The 21,812-nt window shown below is 43.4% G+C and overlaps 1 protein-coding gene across 1 annotated transcript in view; it reads right to left on the minus strand.

The window, feature by feature from the left end:
* The window catches only part of LOC110502631 (mucin-2), a 51,315-nt gene extending 39,971 nt beyond the window's left edge, over nt 1–11,344 (minus strand). The window contains exons 1-9 of the mRNA XM_090215667.1: nt 11,218–11,344; nt 11,031–11,093; nt 10,701–10,903; nt 10,297–10,364; nt 9,617–9,731; nt 5,785–5,869; nt 5,464–5,567; nt 5,083–5,302; nt 4,621–4,746 (exon numbers count right to left, since the gene is read on the minus strand). Coding sequence (XP_090071793.1) covers nt 4,621–4,746; nt 5,083–5,302; nt 5,464–5,567; nt 5,785–5,869; nt 9,617–9,731; nt 10,297–10,364; nt 10,701–10,903; nt 11,031–11,093; nt 11,218–11,287 — 1,054 coding nt within the window. The 5' untranslated portion in view covers nt 11,288–11,344. The remainder of the gene's footprint in view (nt 1–4,620; nt 4,747–5,082; nt 5,303–5,463; nt 5,568–5,784; nt 5,870–9,616; nt 9,732–10,296; nt 10,365–10,700; nt 10,904–11,030; nt 11,094–11,217) is intronic.
* Nucleotides 11,345–21,812: the final 10,468 nt, after the last annotated feature.

Consider the following 21,812-nt stretch of genomic DNA (forward strand, 5'->3'; position numbering starts at 1 on the left):
GGAGCGCAAATCACATAATCTAGCAAAACGCCCTCTGCTCCACTTTCCTTTCAGGGATGACTTCAGTCATGTTCCAGTCATGTTGCAACTTCCCACTAGACTTCGACTTGAGCATCTATGACTCGTGATTTAACTTGGATTTGGGCTGTATATCTCGGTTTGTCATCTTACGCATGGGGTGGCCTAGTGGTTAGAGTGTAGAGGTGGCAGGGTGGCCTAGTGGTTAGAGTGTAGAGGAGGCAGGGTAGCCTAGTGGTTAGAGTGTAGAGGAGGCAGGGTGGCCTAGTGGTTAGAGTGTAGAGGAGGCAGGGTAGCCTAGTGGTTAGAGTGTAGAGGTGGCAGGGTAACCTAGTGGTTAGAGTGTAGAGGTGGCAGGGTAACCTAGTGGTTAGAGTGTAGAGGAGGCAGGGTAACCTAGTGGTTAGAGTGTAGAGGAGGCAGGGTAACCTAGTGGTTAGAGTGTAGAGGAGGCAGGGTAACCTAGTGGTTAGAGTGTAGAGGAGGGGTGGCCTAGTGGTTAGAGTGTAGAGGAGGCAGGGTGGCCTAGTGGTTAGAGTGTAGAGGTGGCAGGGTAACCTAGTGGTTAGAGTGTAGAGGAGGCAGGGTAGCCTAGTGGTTAGAGTGTAGAGGAGGCAGGGTAGCCTAGTGGTTAGAGTGTAGAGGAGGCAGGGTAACCTAGTGGTTAGAGTGTAGAGGAGGCAGGGTGGCCTAGTGGTTAGAGTGTAGAGGAGGCAGGGTAACCTAGTGGTTAGAGTGTAGAGGAGGCAGGGTGGCCTAGTGGTTAGAGTGTAGAGGAGGCAGGGTAACCTAGTGGTTAGAGTGTAGAGGAGGCAGGGTAGCCTAGTGGTTAGAGTGTAGAGGAGGCAGGGTAGTCTAGTGGTTAGAGTGTAGAGGAGGCAGGGTGGCCTAGTGGTTAGAGTGTAGAGGAGGCAGGGTAACCTAGTGGTTAGAGTGTAGAGGCGGCAGGGTAGTCTAGTGGTTAGAGTGTAGAGGCGGCAGGGTAGTCTAGTGGTTAGAGTGTAGAGGAGGCAGGGTAGCCTAGTGGTTAGAGTGTAGAGGAGGCAGGGTGGCCTAGTGGTTAGAGTGTAGAGGAGGCAGGGTGGCCTAGTGGTTAGAGTGTAGAGGAGGCAGGGTAACCTAGTGGTTAGAGTGTAGAGGAGGCAGGGTAACCTAGTGGTTAGAGTGTAGAGGAGGCAGGGTAACCTAGTGGTTAGAGTGTAGAGGAGGCAGGGTAACCTAGTGGTTAGAGTGTAGAGGAGGCAGGGTAACCTAGTGGTTAGAGTGTAGAGGAGGCAGGGTAACCTAGTGGTTAGAGTGTAGAGGAGGCAGGGTAACCTAGTGGTTAGAGTGTAGAGGAGGCAGGGTAACCTAGTGGTTAGAGTGTAGAGGAGGCAGGGTAACCTAGTGGTTAGAGTGTAGAGGAGGCAGGGTAACCTAGTGGTTAGAGTGTAGAGGAGGCAGGGTAACCTAGTGGTTAGAGTGTAGAGGAGGCAGGGTAGACTAGTGGTTAGAGTGTAGAGGAGGCAGGGTAACCTAGTGGTTAGAGTGTAGAGGAGGCAGGGTAACCTAGTGGTTAGAGTGTAGAGGAGGCAGGGTAACCTAGTGGTTAGAGTGTAGAGGAGGCAGGGTAACCTAGTGGTTAGAGTGTAGAGGAGGCAGGGTAACCTAGTGGTTAGAGTGTAGAGGAGGCAGGGTAACCTAGTGGTTAGAGTGTAGAGGAGGCAGGGTAACCTAGTGGTTAGAGTGTAGAGGAGGCAGGGTAACCTAGTGGTTAGAGTGTAGAGGAGGCAGGGTAACCTAGTGGTTAGAGTGTAGAGGAGGTAGGGTAGCCTAGTGGTTAGAGTGTAGAGGAGGCAGGGTAACCTAGTGGTTAGAGTGTAGAGGAGGCAGGGTAACCTAGTGGTTAGAGTGTAGAGGAGGCAGGGTAACCTAGTGGTTAGAGTGTAGAGGAGGTAGGGTAGCCTAGTGGTTAGAGTGTAGAGGAGGCAGGGTAACCTAGTGGTTAGAGTGTAGAGGAGGCAGGGTAACCTAGTGGTTAGAGTGTAGAGGAGGCAGGGTGGCCTAGTGGTTAGAGTGTAGAGGAGGCAGGGTAGCCTAGTGGTTAGAGTGTAGAGGCGGAGTGGTAACCTAGTGGTTAGAGTGTAGAGGAGGCAGGGTAACCTAGTGGTTAGAGTGTAGAGGAGGCAGGGTAACCTAGTGGTTAGAGTGTAGAGGAGGCAGGGTAACCTAGTGGTTAGAGTGTAGAGGAGGTAGGGTAGCCTAGTGGTTAGAGTGTAGAGGAGGCAGGGTAACCTAGTGGTTAGAGTGTAGAGGAGGCAGGGTAACCTAGTGGTTAGAGTGTAGAGGAGGCAGGGTGGCCTAGTGGTTAGAGTGTAGAGGAGGCAGGGTAGCCTAGTGGTTAGAGTGTAGAGGCGGAGTGGTAACCTAGTGGTTAGAGTGTAGAGGTGGCAGGGTAGCCTAGTGGTTAGAGTGTTGGACTAGTAACCAAAAGGTTACTAGTCCAACTGAGCTGACAAGGTACAAATATGTCCTGAACAGGCAGTTAACCCGCTATTCCTAGGCCGTCATTAAAAATAAGAATTTGTTCTTAACTGACTTGCCTAGTTAAAAAAAAAAAAAAAAAAACTATCTGGTATTTGAGCTGTGTGACTCGATTTGTCATCTTGTGCCTATCTGGTATTTAAATCGCAGGCCAGGTGCACATCACATAATCTAGCAAAACGCCCTCTGCTCCACTTTCCTCCGGTATGTATTTAGCAAACATGATAACACATCACTCCTGACATACCCAAGCAAGAACTCTTCACGGAAATGTTTCAGCAGCCTACACTTAAACTATCTGGGAAGAAAACGAGAGGATTTCTCAGTCTGAATACCTTACTGATAACAATGCATAATCTACAGCCAATGTGCCCTGTCCCCTCTGACCAGGGTAAACCACATGGTAATGTTGTGTGTCCTGTCCCCTCTGACCAGGGTAAACCACATGGTAATGTTGTGTGTCCTGTCCCCTCTGACCAGGGTAAACCACGTGGTAATGTTGTGCAGCCTATTTATAGCGCATTTATTTGTTTTAGGAGAAAATGTGAATGTGATCAAATTCGGGTTTCCGTTATATTCAAACTTGGTTTGGCTGGCAGGCCAGGCTAGGCTACCTTGACCTTTTCAATCCAAAATAAATAACTGCAGTTTGTAAAATACAAGACTCTTTCCCAAGGCGGCAGGTAGCCTATTGGTTAAGAGCATTGGGCTAGTAACTGAAAGGTCAATGGTTTGAATCCCTGACCTGACTAGGTGAAAATTCTGTCAGTGTGCCTTTGAGCAAGGCTCTTTCCCTAACTGTTCCTGTAAGTCGCTCTGGATAAGAGCATCTGCTAAAAATGTAAATCTGGTCCCACTCCCATCATTGCTCATAAAAACATATTTTCACAACTACTTATTAATCACTGTCAGATCTTATAGGGTCCTGATGCATACCTGGGTTAGGTTACCAGATAAGGAACAACAACAATTTGCGCCACCACTCTCAAACAATTTGCGCCACCACTCTGGGACCTGTGTTGCTACCTCTGCATCAGGGCATCATCGGTCCCAAAAAACATTTGGTTTCAAAGACTATGTGGTAGTAGGGAGGGGGGGGGGGGGTTGTAAAACATGTGGGGCCAAAAATCACTGATGTATTGCAGTTGCAATGAAATTGGCATAAAACACTTAACCATTAACTTGAGGACTCAAAACCCAAAATAAGGGACATGTAACTTGACTCGAACTGAGCTGTCAAACTTTACTTGGGACTCACCCATTATGACTTGGGACATGCAAAGAAACTCAAAAAATTAAGACTTCAGACTTGCTTAGGACTTGCAAAATTGAGACTTGGTCCCATCTCTGTTATAATCAGTGAGTGTGTGTCACACCCTGACCATAGTTTACTTTGTATATTTCTATGTTGTGGTTGGTCAGGGTGTGATCTGAGTGGGCATTCTATGTTACATGTCTAGTTTGTCTAGTTCTATGTTCGGCCTGATATGGTTCTCAATCAGAGGCAGGTGTTCGTCATTGTCTCTGATTGGGAACCATATTTAGGTAGCCTGGGTTTCACTGTGTGTTTGTGGGTGATTGTTCCTGTCTATGTGTTTTCACCAGATAGGCTGTTTAGGTTTTCGTTACGTTCATTACGTCCTTTATTTTTTGTAGTGTTTGTATTGATTCGTGGTTTACGTTTGTTCATTAAAACATGGATCGAAATCTACACGCTGCATTTTGGTCCGATCCTTGTTCTACCTCTTCATCAGAGGAGGAGATAGAAGAGAACCGTTACAGTGTGTAGTAGGCAGGGCAGAATCTCTGTCGGTGAGATTGCATTGTATATTTTAAATGCTACTTTAAATAGTTACATAGCTGACATATGATGTTGTATTCAGCTACTTTAAAATAGTTACATAGCTGACATATGATGTTGTACTCAGCTACTTTAAAATAGTTACATAGCTGACATATGATGTTGTATTCAGCTACTTTAAAATAGTTACATAGCTGACATATGATGTTGTATTCAGCTACTTTAAAATGGTTACATAGCTGACATATGATGTTGTATTCAGTAATGAGTGCATGTACCAGCAGGGCAGAAGCATCCGTCGGTGCAGTGTTCCTCACAATGCTGGTTCCTCTTTGGGTTGGAGCAGGTGTCAGTGCAGGGACTACCACACTCCTGGTACTGCATGCTTAAAGGACACGTCTGCACTGCTCAACACAAATAACCAGAGTCACAAATCTGTTTCTGACTCTTCATCACATTTTCACATCTCCTTCTATTGACATCATTGGAAGTGAAAATTGGGATTTGCTCCTCAGTTTTCAGTCACATAAATGTAAATACAAGCATGTCAAATAAGAAGACACTATAGATTACCTAAGGCAAAGCATTATTGCATGTCAAAAGTGTTTACTTTGAGTTACAATATAACTGTGGCTGAGTTTTTTTTTTTTACCCACATCCAAACTACCAACAGAGCAATACAAACAAACAATCTAGTATAAAAACAAAAAGGATGTGTAATGCAAATAATGTTCCCTTACAGCAGAACTGGTCGGTCTTCCACTCCTGGGGTTTCCCCCCTGCGTGAGCACACTGGCGGGAGTACTCTGACATGGTGGGACAGGCGCAGGTGACACTGCTGCTGCTGTTGCCACAGTGACACATGTCTTCTGCACAGGCCTTGATGAAGGAGTCTGTGGCGATCAGGTCCTTACAGCTACTGAAGGCAAGACTGGTGAGAAGCTGCTCACAAAGTTTGGTCTGAAAGGATGAAGAAGAAGAAGAATTACTAGAGGCAACATAGAGGGATTATGTACTGATCAAATGTCAGCCATGATGATATTTTAAACAAACAGACAAACAACATGTTTAAATGAAGTGAATAAGAAATCTTAAATGTTCAGCTCTAGACTTGTAAATACCTGGTCTTCACACTGCTCAGTGTGAACAGGGATTTCTGTACAGGTTTCTGTTGGGCCATTCATCTTCCAAATATCACCATAGTCGATTGTCTTCAGATAATCATCTGTGGGAAAAGAAACACGGTTTTATCTTACCTGTTTATTTCCCCTTACAAACAGTCTCTGTCATCATGTTTTTTGTGTTTTTGATAACCCTTTCTTAAAATGGTACCTAGAAAAATACTTTATAACCCCTTCCTAACCCATAGATTGAACCCACACATTCATAAACAGAACAGGAGCGTAATCCGCCCCTCTAAGACATTTGGTGATTTTGTTTACCATTCCTATTGAACTCGTTCTGGACTCCGTTGAAGTCTCCACACAGCCCACATGTCTGATTCTGGAACTTTGAGTCCAGCTCCACCTATAAAATCAATGGAAGATGACTGAGTGTTAATGCATTGCAAGCTAGCTGTTGAGGCGCCTCCAGCAATTCATATATATGTACATTTCACATACAGCTAGCTGGCCATGCACCTACAGCAGTTCATATGTGCTGACATTTCAAATCCTTATGCTAATATTCCACTCCTTGTTCTAGCCTGGGTACCAGTCTGTTTATGCTAACATTCCACTCCTTGTTCTAGCCTGGGTACCAGTCTGTTTATGATAACATTCCACTCCTTGTTCTAGCCTTGGTACCAGTTTGTTTATGCTAATATTCAACTCTTTGTTCCTGCCTGGGTACGAGTCTGTTTATGCTAACATTCCACTCCTTGTTCTAGCCTGGATACCAGTCTGTTTATGCTAACATTCCACTCCTTGTACCTGTGCTACAAGCACTTCGTTACTTCCTCAATAACATCTGCTAAATATGTGTATGCGACCAATAGAATTTGATTTGATATCCCTATGTTTGGCATATGACGCTGAGTACAAGGAGTGGGAGGTTAACACAAAACAGGTGCTGTACTTCAGGTTGGGTACATACAGATAGGGTCAATACAGAGCATTAGGCCTCCTAAAAAAATACAAAAGTGTGCGCAGGACTTTGCTAATATTATTCAATGTTTTCTCTACTGTATACCCAAGTGGTTATTCATTAAAGGGAATTATGCGGATTAGGGATCATGTCTGCAATATAGCTACAATAGGAAACCTGTTTCACTGTAGTTTTATTCTGGTCTGATATGAAATGGATTGGATCTGATCAACAATACCAAATACATTCACTGTATGAATCTTCCCAACTAATTGTTTCTCCGTTTTAATCATCAGGATTCTATTTTTTGTTGGTTTGTGTTTTATAAACATCTGACAGGGGAGGTGTCTTACAATCCCCTCTGTTTTTTACCTCTCCTGCACATGCACTCTTCCCTTTAAAACCTTTTGAACTCTCATCATGTTGTTAAAACCTTTTAAACTCTCATGTTGTTAAAACCTTTTAAACTCTCATCCTGTTGATAAAACCTTTTAATCTCTCATCCTGTTGATAAAACCTTTTAATCTCTCATCATGTTGTTAAAACCTTTTAAACTCTCATCATGTTGTTAAAACCTTTTAATCTCTCATCCTGTTGTTAAAACCTTTTAATCTCTCATCATGTTGTTAAAACCTTTTAAACTCTCATCCTGTTGTTAAAACCTTTTAAACTCTCATCATGTTGATAAAACCTTTTAAACTCTCATCGTGTTGATAAAACCTTTTAAACTCTCATCCTGTTGATAAAACCTTTTAAACTCTCATCGTGTTGATAAAACCTTTTAAACTCTCATCCTGTTGTTAAAACCTTTTAATCTCTCATCCTGTTGATAAAACCTTTTAAACTCTCATCCTGTTGTTAAAACCTTTTAAACTCTCATCATGTTGTTATAACCTTTTTTGTCACGTGTGCTCCCTCTCCAGCCTCTAGGTCACCAGGCTGCTCGTTTAAGGCAGACACCTGTCACCATAGTTAAGCGCACCTGCGCGTCATCAGACTCACCTGGACTCCATCACCTGATTACATTCCCTTCTTTACCTTGTCACTCCCTTTGGTCTCTTTGTTATTGTTTTCTGTTCCAGTGTCTGTGCGTTTTTCGTGGTTCTTGGTTTGTATTATGTTGCGTTTATTTTCCTGAGACACTCACTCCCTGAACTTGCTTCCCGACTCTCAGTGCACATCGTTACAGAATAACGCCTCACCATCAGGGAGTTTCTACATTATTATCTCGTGTCTCAGTCGTATAGTAAGGCTCTCATGCCTATGCCGGATTGCCAGGCTCCCCTGCTTCCACCAACTCGTCAGGCTCTTATGCCTCAGCCGGATCCCAACAGTTCCCCTAACACTGATGTTCCCACTCTTATCCCAACAGTTCCCCTAACACTGATGTTCCCACTCTTATCCCAACAGTTCCCCTAACACTGATGTTCCCACTCTTATCCCAACAGTTCCCCTAACACTGATGTTCCCACTCTTATCCCAACAGTTCCCCTAACACTGATGTTCCCACTCTTATCCCAACAGTTCCCCTAACACTGATGTTCCCACTCTTATCCCAACAGTTCCCCTAACACTGATGTTCCCACTCTTATCCCAACAGTTCCCCTAACACTGATGTTCCCACTCTTATCCCAACAGTTCCCCTAACACTGATGTTCCCACTCTTATCCCAACAGTTCCCCTAACACTGATGTTCCCACTCTTATCCCAACAGTTCCCCTAACACTGATGTTCCCACTCTTATCCAAACAGTTCCCCTAACACTGATGTTCCCACTCTTATCCCAACAGTTCCCCTAACACTGATGTACCCACTCTTATCCCAACAGTTCCCCTAACACTGATGTTCCCACTCTTATCCCATCAGAGGTTAACACTCTGTTCCCACTCTTATCCCAACAGTTCCCCTAACACTGATGTACCCACTCTTATCCCAACAGTTCCCCTAACACTGATGTTCCCACTCTTATCCCAACAGTTCCCCTAACACTGATGTACCCACTCTTATCCCAACAGTTCCCCTAACACTGATGTTCCCACTCTTATCCCAACAGTTCCCCTAACACTGATGTTCCCACTCTTATCCAAACAGTTCCCCTAACACTGATGTTCCCACTCTTATCCCAACAGTTCCCCTAACACTGATGTTCCCACTCTTATCCCAACAGTTCCCCTAACACTGATGTTCCCACTCTTATCCCAACAGTTCCCCTAACACTCTGTTCCCACTCTTATCCCAACAGTTCCCCTAACACTGATGTACCCACTCTTATCCCAACAGTTCCACAAACACTGATGTTCCCACTCTTATCCCAACAGTTCCCCTAACACTCTGTTCCCACTCTTATCCCAACAGTTCCCCTAACACTGATGTACCCACTCTTATCCCAACAGTTCCACAAACACTGATGTTCCCACTCTTATCCCAACAGTTCCCCTAAGACTGATGTTCCCACTCTTATCCCAACAGTTCCCCTAACACTGATGTTCCCACTCTTATCCCAACAGTTCCCCTAACACTGATGTTCCCACTCTTATCCCAACAGTTCCCCTAACACTGATGTTCCCACTCTTATCCCAACAGTTCCCCTAACACTGATGTTCCCACTCTTATCCCAACAGTTCCACAAACACTGATGTTCCCACTCTTATCCCAACAGTTCCCCTAAGACTGATGTTCCCACTCTTATCCCAACAGTTCCCCTAACACTGATGTTCCCACTCTTATCCCAACAGTTCCCCTAACACTGATGTTCCCACTCTTATCCCAACAGTTCCCCTAACACTGATGTTCCCACTCTTATCCCAACAGTTCCCCTAACACTGATGTTCCCACTCTTATCCCAACAGTTCCCCTAACACTGATGTTCCCACTCTTATCCCAACAGTTCCCCTAACACTGATGTTCCCACTCTTATCCCAACAGTTCCCCTAACACTGATGTTCCCACTCTTATCCCAACAGTTCCCCTAACACTGATGTTCCCTACAGTCACTAGCTAACTACAGACCATTTTCATCAGGACCAGAATATTGCAGAAAAGCATCACATTTACATTTGACATTTAGCAAACACTCTCATCCAGAGTGATTTACAATCAGTGTATTGAACCAAAGCAGGTGAAACAACCACATATCACTGTAGTGTAACAGAAGACGTATGGAAATGAGTAAGCATTCTGAACACATACCCAGAGGGAGTCATCTTCATTCCACATGACGACTAACCCCAGCTTGGCTGTGATCTTCACATAGGAAACGCTCCTCTCAATGAAGAAATTAAACTGACCAAACGGTATGGTGACCCTAGAGGGACAAAACAATAGTGTTCATCAGAGAGGAGAGTCTGTATTCCAACAAGGGTCAAAATGGTCCTTCACAGTATTTTCTTTGTGTTTCTCTTCCTCCCCTGTTGAGACTGTACCAGGTAATAATGTCTGTATAGGATTTCATCAAATGGAATTTCAGCTTGGTAACTTTCATCTGTAAATGCACATCAACTGAACTTCAGAAGAAGAGTTTGACCTCTGAATGCTTTTAGATCACAGTTCACAGTTAAATGATGATGCAGCACTGCATCCATTTGTTTTTACTTCAAGTCTTTGCACAAAAGTAGCAACTGAATGCAAGTCAAGTGAAAAATAAAATACTTTCCATTCTTTTTTCCCCATTACATTTTATAAATTAAATTAAACTAAACTAAAAAAAGATTGATCCCATTGGATGTAGATAAGATACATCCCATTGGATGTAGATACGTTATAACAAACCCCTGTATCATTTACTTCCTGTATTACTATGTATTTTACACATCTAAGAGCCAATGGTTTTCCACATCTGAGATCCATTGTTGACTAGACTGGGAACTCACTGTAATCCGTTGACGCTGACGTTACCGTTGGCCAGCTCCACGAAGGTTCCATCCAGCTTCAAAGAAACCTTAATAATAATAATAGTAGGACATTTTATTTCACAGACGCCTTTCAGGACCCTCAAGGTCACCTTACATTAAGATCATAGAGCAATAAAAACTATTAATCAATACTGCAATTAAAAAACAATTAATCAATAGTGAAATTTAAAACAATTAATCAATAGTGCAATTTAAAAACAATTAATCAATAGTAAAATTTAAAAGCAATTAGTCAATAGTGAAATTTAAAAGCAATTAATCAATAGTGAAATTTAAAAGCAATTAATCAATAGTGAAATTTAAAAGCAATTAATCAATAGTGAAATTTAAAAACAATGAAAGGACTGATCACAAAGGAATACCTTGGTGATGGTTGGCAGCCCATCTACCTCCCCGCGCTGCAGCTGAATGTTAAATGCCTCGTAGCCACTGCTGCTCTTACACAACGACGACAGCACGTAGTTACAGGTGTAGGGCAGCTGGAAGAGGTCTCCATCGTAGGTTTTGTAGTGGTAGTTACCCCATGTGCTGCAGACCTGCCCGTTATGAGTGGGACTTGCTCCTGCTGCATGGGGGGAAATGTACAGTATAGTTGCACCAGTAATGCCTGAATATAAGATGTATAATATAACAGTAGAGTAGAATATAGATATTTGAGTATTTGGTGACATATATTCAACAACACAAATTACCTGATACGATTTGCAGTTTGGAATCATATAGACTCCCAATGGAAGTCATGTCTGGAATCATAACTGGAAATAGACAGGGAACAAGTCTTATTTTGCTTCTAACCCAGCTCCTCTTTAGTTCCTAAACTATGCTACATGACTTATCCTAAAGTGATATTAAAATGTATTTCATCATATATTTTCTTACCAGTCTCAGAATGTGCAGCAGATAGTCCGAAGACCAGAGCGATCCACGGCTTCACCCATTGGAGTGCCATGATGGTTCTTCTAACGAGTCGTCCTGGTCCACCTGAACAGGTAATCTTCCTGTTCCTACTGATACCGTGAGGCACCAGGTGCCTGCCTTTAAACTGCTACACTCAAGGAAGTACCTATACTCAAGGAAGTACCTTGATGATTCTGTGATACTTGATTCTGTATCTGAGGGTAATATTTAACGTTTTTATCATAATAATCCTTTGATCACTATCAATATTCCTGAGAAGTAGGGAAAGTCCCAAATGTGTTCCCTATACAATGAGTGTACATAACATTAAGAATCCAGGTGAAGCCTATGATCCCTTGTTGATGTCACCTGTTAAATCCACTTCAATCAGTGTAGATGAAGGGAAGGAGGGCAGGTTAAAGAAGGATTTTTAATCCTTGAAACGATTCAAATCAAATGTTATTTGTCACATGCGCCATACAAGATGTACCTTCCAGTGAAATGTTTACTTACAAGCCCTTAGCCGACAACGCAGTTTTAAGAAAAATATATTATTTTAAAAATAAAATAAAAGTAACAATTAAGCAGTAAAATAACAATAGTGAGGCTATAGTCAAGGGGTACTGGTACAGAGTCAATGTGCGGGGCATCGGTGAGTTGAGGTCATTTGTAGAGTTATTGAACTGACTGTGCATAGATAATAACAGAGAGTAGCAGCAGGGAAAAGGTGTTGTAGTGCCCTCTTCACGACTGTGTTGGTGTATTTGGATCATTCTAGTTTGTTGTTGATGTGGACACCAAGGAACTTGAAACTCTCGACCCGCTCCTCTACAGCCCCATCGATGTCAATAGGGGCCTGTTCGGCCCGCCTTTTCCTGTGGTCCACGATCACCTCCTTTGTCTTGCTCATATTAAGGGAGAGGTTGTTGTCCTGGCCCACACTGCCAGGTCTCTGACTTCCCTATAGGCTGTCTCATCGTATTCAGTAATAAGGCCTACCACTGTTGTGTCGTCAGCAAACTTAATGACGGTGTTGGAGTCATTTGGCCACCCAGTCGTGGATGAACAGGGAGTACAGGAGGGGATGAAGTGCACAACCCTGAGGGGCCCCAGTGTTGAGGATCAGCGGGTCAGACGTGGTGTTGCCTACCCTTACCACCTGGGGGAGGCCCATCAGGAAGTCCAGGATCCAGTTGCAGAGGGAGGTGTTTAATCCCAGGATCCTTAACTTAGTGATGAGCTTTGAGGGCACTATGGTGTTGAACACTGAGCTGTAGTCAATGAATAGCATTCTCCCAGGTGTTTTTATTTGGCCCCCAAGTTATCTGAGCAATACATAAATAAAGATTACAGCATTTTCATTGTTGGACATAAAAAAAACAAAAATCCACATTTTGTAAGGTTGCTATTTATTTATTTATTTATTTATTCTAAAATGTAAATAAATGTTTTACCTCAACAATCTATATCCCATAATGACAAAGCAAAAAACACATTTATTAAAAATAAAAAACAGAAATGTTATGCCATATAAGAATTTTAGTGGTTACATTTCTCCTGCCCTTTATAGCAAACCAAGTGACGGGGCTGCCGTTGAGTTCTTTTTCAAATGAAGGAGTGGGCTTTTTAATGACTAATGGATGATGCGCTGGTTTTACCTGGTTTTTAATATATTGTATGACATCACATTTTATGTATGTTCTGCATATGTACAAAGATGTTCAAATAAACCTTTAAAACCTGATGGGATTAACTTGCTTGAACTTCAGTGTTATGTAACTTCAGTTGTGGTTTACTACTTGTCATGCTTCATGGCCTGTTATTGGAGAAGAGGGATGAAAGTTTGTGTTAGTCTTATTATGGACACAGTCTGCTTCACAGCCAGGACTCACCACCAGACCACAAAGTTGTAGGATCAATCCCAAATAAAACCCTACCTCCCAGCCCCCATAGGGCTCTGGTCAGAAGTAGTGCACTACATAGGGTTCTATTTGGGATGCAAGCGTAGATGTCCTACAGCTATTCAAGGTGGTTTTAGGTTGTAGGACATTCTTAAACGTCGACCCATCCACCCAGGCATTGCTAAGTACTCAGATCTCTAATGAAGCATTAAATCATACAGGATACGACCAAATATTAACTTAATAACTTATTTACAAATCCTTATCAGCTTTTGGTGAACACACTACACAGTCTAGGAGCAGACTATGAGGTGTCAAGCTCAGCTCAATTACAATTCACTGAAATATTTCAGGACTATACTTGTACTAACAGGATGGCTGTTGTGTTAGAACACAGTAGTGATACTTCAGATAGAGTAGTGATACTTCAGATATAACAGAGTAGTGATACTTCAGATAGAACAGAGTAGAGATACTTCAGATAGAACAGAGTAGTGATACTTCAGATAGAGTAGTGATACTTCAGATAGAACAGAGTAGTGATACTTCAGATAGAACAGAGTAGTGATACTTCAGATAGAGTAGTGATACTTCAGATAGAGTAGAGATACTTCAGATATAACAGAGTAGTGATACTTCAGATAGAACAGAGTATTGATACTTCAGATAGAGTAGTGATACTTCAGATAGAACAGAGTAGTGATACTTCAGATAGACCAGAGTAGTGATACTTCAGATAGAACAGAGTAGAGATACTTCAGATAGAACAGAGTAGTGATACTTCAGATAGAGTAGTGATACTTCAGATAGAACAGAGTAGTGATACTTCAGATAGAGTAGAGATACTTCAGATAGAACAGAGTAGTGATACTTCAGATAGAGTAGTGATACTTCAGATAGAACAGAGTAGTGATACTTCAGATAGAACAAATCAAATCAAATCAAATGTATTTATATAGCCCTTTGTACATCAGCTGATATCTCAAAGTGCTGTACAAAAACCCAGCCTAAAACCCCAAACAGCAAGCAATGCAGGTGTAGAAGCACAGTGGCTAGGAAAAACTCCCTAGAAAGGCCAAAACCTAGGAAGAAACCTAGAGAGGAACCAGGCTATGTGGGGTGGCCAGTCCTCTTCTGGCTGTGCCGGGTGGAGATTATAACAGAACATGGCCAAGATGTTCAAATGTTCATAAATGACCAGGCCAGGCAGAGACAGCAAGGGCGGTTCGTTGCTCCAGAGCCTTTCCGTTCACCTTTACACTCCTGGGCCAGACTACACTCATATGACCTACTGAAGAGATGAGTCTTCAGTAAAGACTTAAAGGTTAAGACCAAGTCTGCGTCTCTCACATGGGAAGGCAGACCATTCCATAAAAATGGAGCTCTATAGGAGAAAGCCCTGCCTCCAGCTGTTTGCTTAGAAATTCTAGGGACAAGTAGGAGGCCTGCTTCTTGTGACCGTAGCGTACGTGTAGGTATGTACGGCAGAACCAAATCGGAAAGATAGGTAGGAGCAAGCCCATGTAATGCTTTGTAGGTTAGCAGTAAAACCTTGAAATCAGCCCTTGCCATAACAGGGAGCCAGTGTAGGGAGGCTAGCACTGGAGTAATATGATCACACTTTTTGGTTCTAGTCAGGATTCTACCAGCCATTTTTAGCGCTAACTGAAGTTCATTTCCGGTCACGACTTGCAGACTTGTTTTTGAGTTGCTGTGCGTTTTGTTGCCAACCTGTTTTGCTACCTGACAAATTTACGGTTTTTACTTTTCAATTACCGTTTATATTTTTGTTTTTTCCTACTCAACTTTTTCACTCCGGACGCTTTATCTGGACACGATTCGTCAGGACCTCCAACAGCCGAAGCTAAGTAGTAACATTAACATGATGCCTTCTAATTGTAGTCGCTGTACTCGCCTTACGGCGAGGATAGCTGTGCTACAAGCCCAGCTTCAGACGCAATCGCTAGGCAAGGGTAATTTCAGTGTAGGAAAGGATGAAACAGCGTCTGTGCCACCAGTAAGTACAGATAGTAGTATAAATCCCCTGGCACAGTCCCTGCAGCCGGACAACTTTCTCACAGTTTCTGGAAGGAAATGCTGTAGGAACGCTCAACCGGTGTCGCTCATTCAGCCGACAGAAACTTTCAACCGGTTTTCCCCATTAAGCAGCGGGTCGGAGTCAGAGGCCGAGTCTTCTCTGGTCTCTTCTCCTCCCGTTACGGGGTCTGAGACGCCGAAGCTTCCCACCATTAGCTCTGACAAATTGAAAACTCTAGTCATTGGCGACTCCATTACCCGCAGTATTAGACTTGAGAATCATCCAGCGATCATACACTGTTTACCGGGGGGCAGGGCTACCGACGTTAAGGCTAATCTGAAGATGGTGCTGGCTAAAGCTAAAACTGGGGAGTGTAGAGAGTATAGAGATATTGTTATCCACGTCGGCACCAACGATGTTAGGATGAAACAGTCAGAGATCACCAAGCGCAACATAGCTTCTGCGTGTAAATCAGCTAGAAAGATGTGTCGGCATCGAGTAATTGTCTCTGGCCCCCTCCCAGTTAGGGGGAGTGATGAGCTCTACAGCAGAGTCTCACAACTCAATCGCTGGTTGAAAACTGTTTTCTGCCCCTCCCAAAAGATAGAATTTGTAGATAATTGGCCCTCTTTCTGGGACTCGCCCACAAACAGGACCAAGCCTGACCTGCTGAGGAGTGACGGACTCCATCCTAGCTGGAGGGGTGCTCTCATTTTATCTACCAACATAGACAGGGCTCTAACTCCTCTAGCTCCACAATGAAATAGGGTGCAGGCCAGGCAGCAGGCTGTTAGCCAGCCTGCCAGCATAGTGGAGTCTGCCACTAGCACAGTCAGTGTAGTCAGCTCAGCTATCACCATTGAGACCGTGTCTGTGCCTCGACCTAGGTTGGGCAAAACTAAACATGGCGGTGTTCGCCTTAGCAATCTCACTAGGATAAAGACCACCTCCATTCCTGTCATTATTGAAAGAGATCATGATACCTCACATCTCAAAATAGGGCTACTTAATGTTAGATCCCTTACTTCAAAGGCAATTATAGTCAATGAACTAATCACTGATCATAATCTTGATGTGATTGGCCTGACTGAAACATGGCTTAAGCCTGATGAATTTACTGTGTTAAATGAGGCCTCACCTCCTGGCTACACTAGTGACCATATCCCCCGTGCATCCCGCAAAGGCGGAGGTGTTGCTAACATTTACGATAGCAAATTTCAATTTACAAAAAAAAAAATGACGTTTTCGTCTTTTGAGCTTCTAGTCATGAAATCTATGCAGCCTACTCAATCACTTTTTATAGCTACTGTTTACAGGCCTCCTGGGCCATATACAGCGTTCCTCACTGAGTTCCCTGAATTCCTATCGGACCTTGTAGTCATAGCGGATAATATTCTAATCTTTGGTGACTTTAATATTCACATGGAAAAGTCCACAGACCCACTCCAAAAGGCTTTCGGAGCCATCATCGACTCAGTGGGTTTTGTCCAACATGTCTCTGGACCCACTCACTGTCACAGTCATACGCTGGACCTAGTTTTGTCCCATGGAATAAATGTTGTGGATCTTAATGTTTTTCCTCATAATCCTGGACTATCGGACCACCATTTTATTACGTTTGCAATTGCAACAAATAATCTGCTCAGACCCCAACCAAGGATCATCAAAAGTCGTGCTATAAATTCACAGACAACACAAAGATTCCTTGATGTCCTTCCAGACTCCTTCTGCCTACCCAAGGACGCCAGAGGACAAAAATCAGTTAACCACCTAACTGAGGAACTCAACTTAACCTTGCGCAATACCCTAGATGCAGTTGCACCCCTAAAAACTAAAAACATTTCTCATAAGAAACTAGCTCCCTGGTACACAGAAAATACCCGAGCTCTGAAGCAAGCTTCCAGAAAATTGGAACGGAAATGGCGCCACACCAAACTGGAAGTCTTCCGACTAGCTTGGAAAGACAGTACTGTGCAGTACCGAAGAGCCCTTACTGCTGCTCGATCATCCTATTTTTCTAACTTAATTGAGGAAAATAAGAACAATCCGAAATTCCTTTTTGATACTGTCGCAAAGCTAACTAAAAAGCAGCATTCCCCAAGAGAGGATGACTTTCACTTTAGCAGTGATAAATTCATGAACTTCTTTGAGGAAAAGATTATGATTATTAGAAAGCAAATTACGGACTCTTCCTTAAATCTGCGTATTCCTTCAAAGCTCAGTTGTCCTGAGTCTGCACAACTCTGCCAGGACCTAGGATCAAGAGAGACACTCAAGTGTTTTAGTACTATATCTCTTGACACAATGATGAAAATAATCATGGCCTCTAAACCTTCAAGCTGCATACTGGACCCTATTCCAACTAAACTACTGAAAGAGCTGCTTCCTGTGCTTGGCCCTACTATGTTGAACATAATAAACGGCTCTCTATCCACCGGATGTGTACCAAACTCACTAAAAGTGGCAGTAATAAAGCCTCTCTTGAAAAAGCCAAACCTTGACCCAGAAAATATAAAAAACTATCGGCCTATATCGAATCTTCCATTCCTCTCAAAAATTTTAGAAAAGGCTGTTGCGCAACAACTCACTGCCTTCCTGAAGACAAACAATGTATACGAAATGCTTCAGTCTGGTTTTAGACCCCATCATAGCACTGAGACGGCACTTGTGAAGGTGGTAAATGACATTTTAATGGCATCGGACCGAGGCTCTGCATCTGTCCTCGTGCTCCTAGACCTTAGTGCTGCTTTTGATACCATCGATCACCACATTCTTTTGGAGAGATTGGAAACCCAAATTGGTCTACACGGACAAGTTCTGGCCTGGTTTAGATCTTATCTGTCGGAAAGATATCAGTTTGTCTCTGTGAATGGTCTGTCCTCTGACAAATCAACTGTAAATTTCGGTGTTCCTCAAGGTTCCGTTTTAGGACCACTATTGTTTTCACTATATATTTTACCTCTTGGGGATGTTATTCGAAAACATAATGTTAACTTTCACTGCTATGCAGATGACACACAGCTGTACATTTCAATTAAACATGGTGAAGCCCCAAAATTGCCCTTGCTAGAAGAATGTGTTTCAGACATAAGGAAGTGGATGGCTGCAAACTTTCTACTTTTAAACTCGGACAAAACAGAGATGCTTGTTCTAGGTCCCAAGAAACAAAGAGATCTTCTGTTGAATCTGACAATTAATCTTAATGGTTGTACAGTCGTCTCAAATAAAACTGTGAAGGACCTCGGCGTTACTCTGGACCCTGATCTCTCTTTTGAAGAACATATCAAGACCATTTCAAGGACAGCTTTTTTCCATCTACGTAACATTGCAAAAATCAGGAACTTTCTGTCCAAAAATGATGCAGAAAAATTAATCCATGCTTTTGTCACTTCCAGGTTAGACTACTGCAATGCTCTACTTTCCGGCTACCCGGATAAAGCACTAAATAAACTTCAGTTAGTGCTAAATACGGCTGCTAGAATCCTGACTAGAACCAAAAAATTTGATCATATTACTCCAGTGCTAGCCTCTCTACACTGGCTTCCTGTCAAAGCAAGGGCTGATTTCAAGGTTTTACTGCTAACCTACAAAGCATTACATGGGCTTGCTCCTATCTATCTCTCTGATTTGGTCCTGCCGTACATACCTACACGTACGCTACGGTCACAAGACGCAGGCCTCCTAATTGTCCCTAGAATTTTTAAGCAAACAGCTGGAGGCAGGGCTTTCTCCTATAGAGCTCCATTTTTATGGAACGGTCTGCCTACCCATGTCAGAGACGCAAACTCGGTCTCAACCTTTAAGTCTCTACTGAAGACTCATCTCTTCAGTGGGTCATATGATTGAGTGTAGTCTGGCCCAGGAGTGGGAGGGTGAACGGAAAGGCTCTGGAGCAACGAACCACCCTTGCTGTCTCTGCCTGGCCGGTTCCCCTCTTTCCACTGGGATTCTCTGCCTCTAACCCTATTACAGGGGCTGAGTCACTGGCTTTACTGGGGCTCTCTCATGCCGTCCCTGGAGGAGGTGCGTCACCTGAGTGGGTTGAGTCACTGATGTGGTCATCCTGTCTGGGTTGGCGCCCCCCCCCCCCCCCCTTAAGTTGTGCCGTGGCGGAGGTCTTTGTGGGCTATACTCAGCCTTGTCTCAGGATGGTAAGTTGGTGGTTGAAGATATCCCTCTAGTGGTGTGGGGGCTGTGCTTTGGCAAAGTGGGTGGGGTTATATCCTTCCTGTTTGGCCCTGTCCGGGGGTGTCCTCGGAGTGGGCCACAGTGTCTCCTGACCCCTCCTGTCTCAGCCTCCAGTATTTATGCTGCAGTAGTTTATGTGTCGGGGGGCTAGGGTCAGTTTGTTATATCTGGAGTACTTCTCCTGTCCTATTCGGTGTCCTGTGTGAATCTAAGTGTGCGTTCTCTAATTCTCTCCTTCTCTCTTTCTCTCTCTCGGAGGACCTGAGCCCTAGGACCATGCCCCAGGACTACCTGACGTGATGACTCCTTGCTGTCCCCAGTCCACCTGGCTGTGCTGCTGCTCCAGTTTCAACTGTTCTGCCTTATTATTATTCGACCATGCTGATCATTTATGAACATTTGAACATCTTGGCCATGTTCTGTTATAATCTCCACCCGGCACAGCCAGAAGAGGACTGGCCATCCCACATATGCTCTCTCTAATTCTCTCTTTCTTTCTCTCTCTCGGAGGACCTGAGCCCTAGGACCATGCCCCAGGAATACCTGACATGATGACTCCTTGCTGTCCCCAGTCCACCTGACTGTGCTGCTGCTCCAGTTTCAACTATTCTGCCTTATTATTATTCGACCATGCTGGTCATTTATGAACATTTGAACATCTTGACCATGTTTTGTTATAATCTCCACCCGGCACAGCCAGAAGAGGACTGGCCACCCCACATAGCCTGGTTCCTCTCTAGGTTTCTTCCTAGGTTTTGGCCTTTCTAGGGAGTTTTTCCTAGCCACCGTGCTTCTTCACCTGCATTGCTTGCTGTTTGGGGTTTTAGGCTGGGTTTCTGTACAGCACTTTGAGATATCAGCTGATGTACGAAGGGCTATATAAAATAAATTTGATTGATTTAGTGCTTTTTCCAGGTAACCGGAAAGTAGAGCATTGCAGTAATCTAATCTTGAAGTAACAAAAGCATGGATTCATTTTTCTGCATATTTCTTGGACAGAAAGTTTCTGATTTTTGCAATATTACGTAGATGGAAAAAGCTGTCCTTGAAAAAGTCTTGTTATGTTCGTCAAAAGAGAGATCAGGGTCCAGAGTAACGCCGAGGTCCTTCACAGTTTTATTTGAGACGACTGTACAACCATCAAGATTAATTGTCAGATTCAACAGAGGATCTCTTTGGTTCTTGGGACCTAGAACAAGCATCTCTGTTATGTCCGAGTTTAAAAGTAGAACGTTTGCAGCCATCCACTTCCTTATGTCTGAAAGACAGGCTTCTAACGAGGACAATTTTGGGGCTTCACCATGGTTCATTGAAATGTACAGCTGAAAGTTTCATCTGCATAGCAGTGAAAGTTAACATTATGTTTTCGATTGACATCCCCAAGAGGTAAAATGTATAGTGAAAACAATAGTGGTCCTAAAACGGAACCTTGAGGAACACCGAAATGTACAGTTGATTTGTCAGAGGACAAACCATTCACAGAGACAAACTGATATCTTTCCGACAGATAAGATCTAAACCAGGCCAGAACTTGTCCGTGTAGACCAATTTGGGTTTCCAATCACTCCAAAAGAATGTGGTGATCGATGGTATCAAAAGCAGTACTAAGGTCTAGGAGCACGAGGACAGATGCAGAGCCTCCGTCTGACGCCATTAAAAGGTAATTTAACACCTTCACAAGTGCAGTCTCAGTGCTATGATGGGGTCTAAAACCAGACTGAAGCATTTTGTATACATTGTTTGTCTTTAGGAAGGCAGTGAGTCGCTGCGCAACAGCATTTTCATTTTTTTTGAGGGGAATGGAAGATTAAATATAGGCCGATCGTTTTTAATATTTTCTGGGTCAAGGTTTGGCTTTTTCAAGAGAGGCTTTATTACTGCCACTTTTAGTGAGTTTAGTACACATCCGGTGGATAGACAGCCGTTTATTATGTTCAACATTGGAGGGCCAAGCACAGGCAGCAGCTCTTTCAGGATTTTAGTTGGAATAGTGTCCAGTATGCAGCTTGAAGTTTTAGAGGCCATGATTATTTTCATCATTGTGTCAAGAGATATAGTACTAAAACTCTTAAGTGTCTGTCCTGATCCTAGGTCCTGGCAGAGTTGTGCTCAGGACAACTGAGCTTTGGAGGAATATGCAGATTTAGAAAGGAGTCCGTAATTTGCTTTCTAATGATCATGATCTTTTCCTCAAAGAAGTTCATGAATTTATCACTGCTGAAGTGAAAGCCATCCGCTTTTTGGGAATGCTGCTTTTTAGTTAGCTTTGCGACAGTATCAAAAATGCATTTTGGATTGTTCTTATTTTCCTGAATTAAGTTGGAAAAATAGGATGATCGAGCAGCAGTGAGGGCTCTTCGATACTGCACGGTACTGTCTTTCCAAGCTAGTCGGAAGACTTCCAGTTTGGTGTGACGCCATTTCCGTTCCAATTTTCTGGAAGCTTGTTT

This window comes from Oncorhynchus mykiss, chromosome 2, assembly GCF_057628025.1.
Source record: "Oncorhynchus mykiss isolate SJ-2025 chromosome 2, ASM5762802v1, whole genome shotgun sequence".
NCBI classification, from domain to species: Eukaryota; Metazoa; Chordata; class Actinopteri; order Salmoniformes; family Salmonidae; genus Oncorhynchus; species Oncorhynchus mykiss.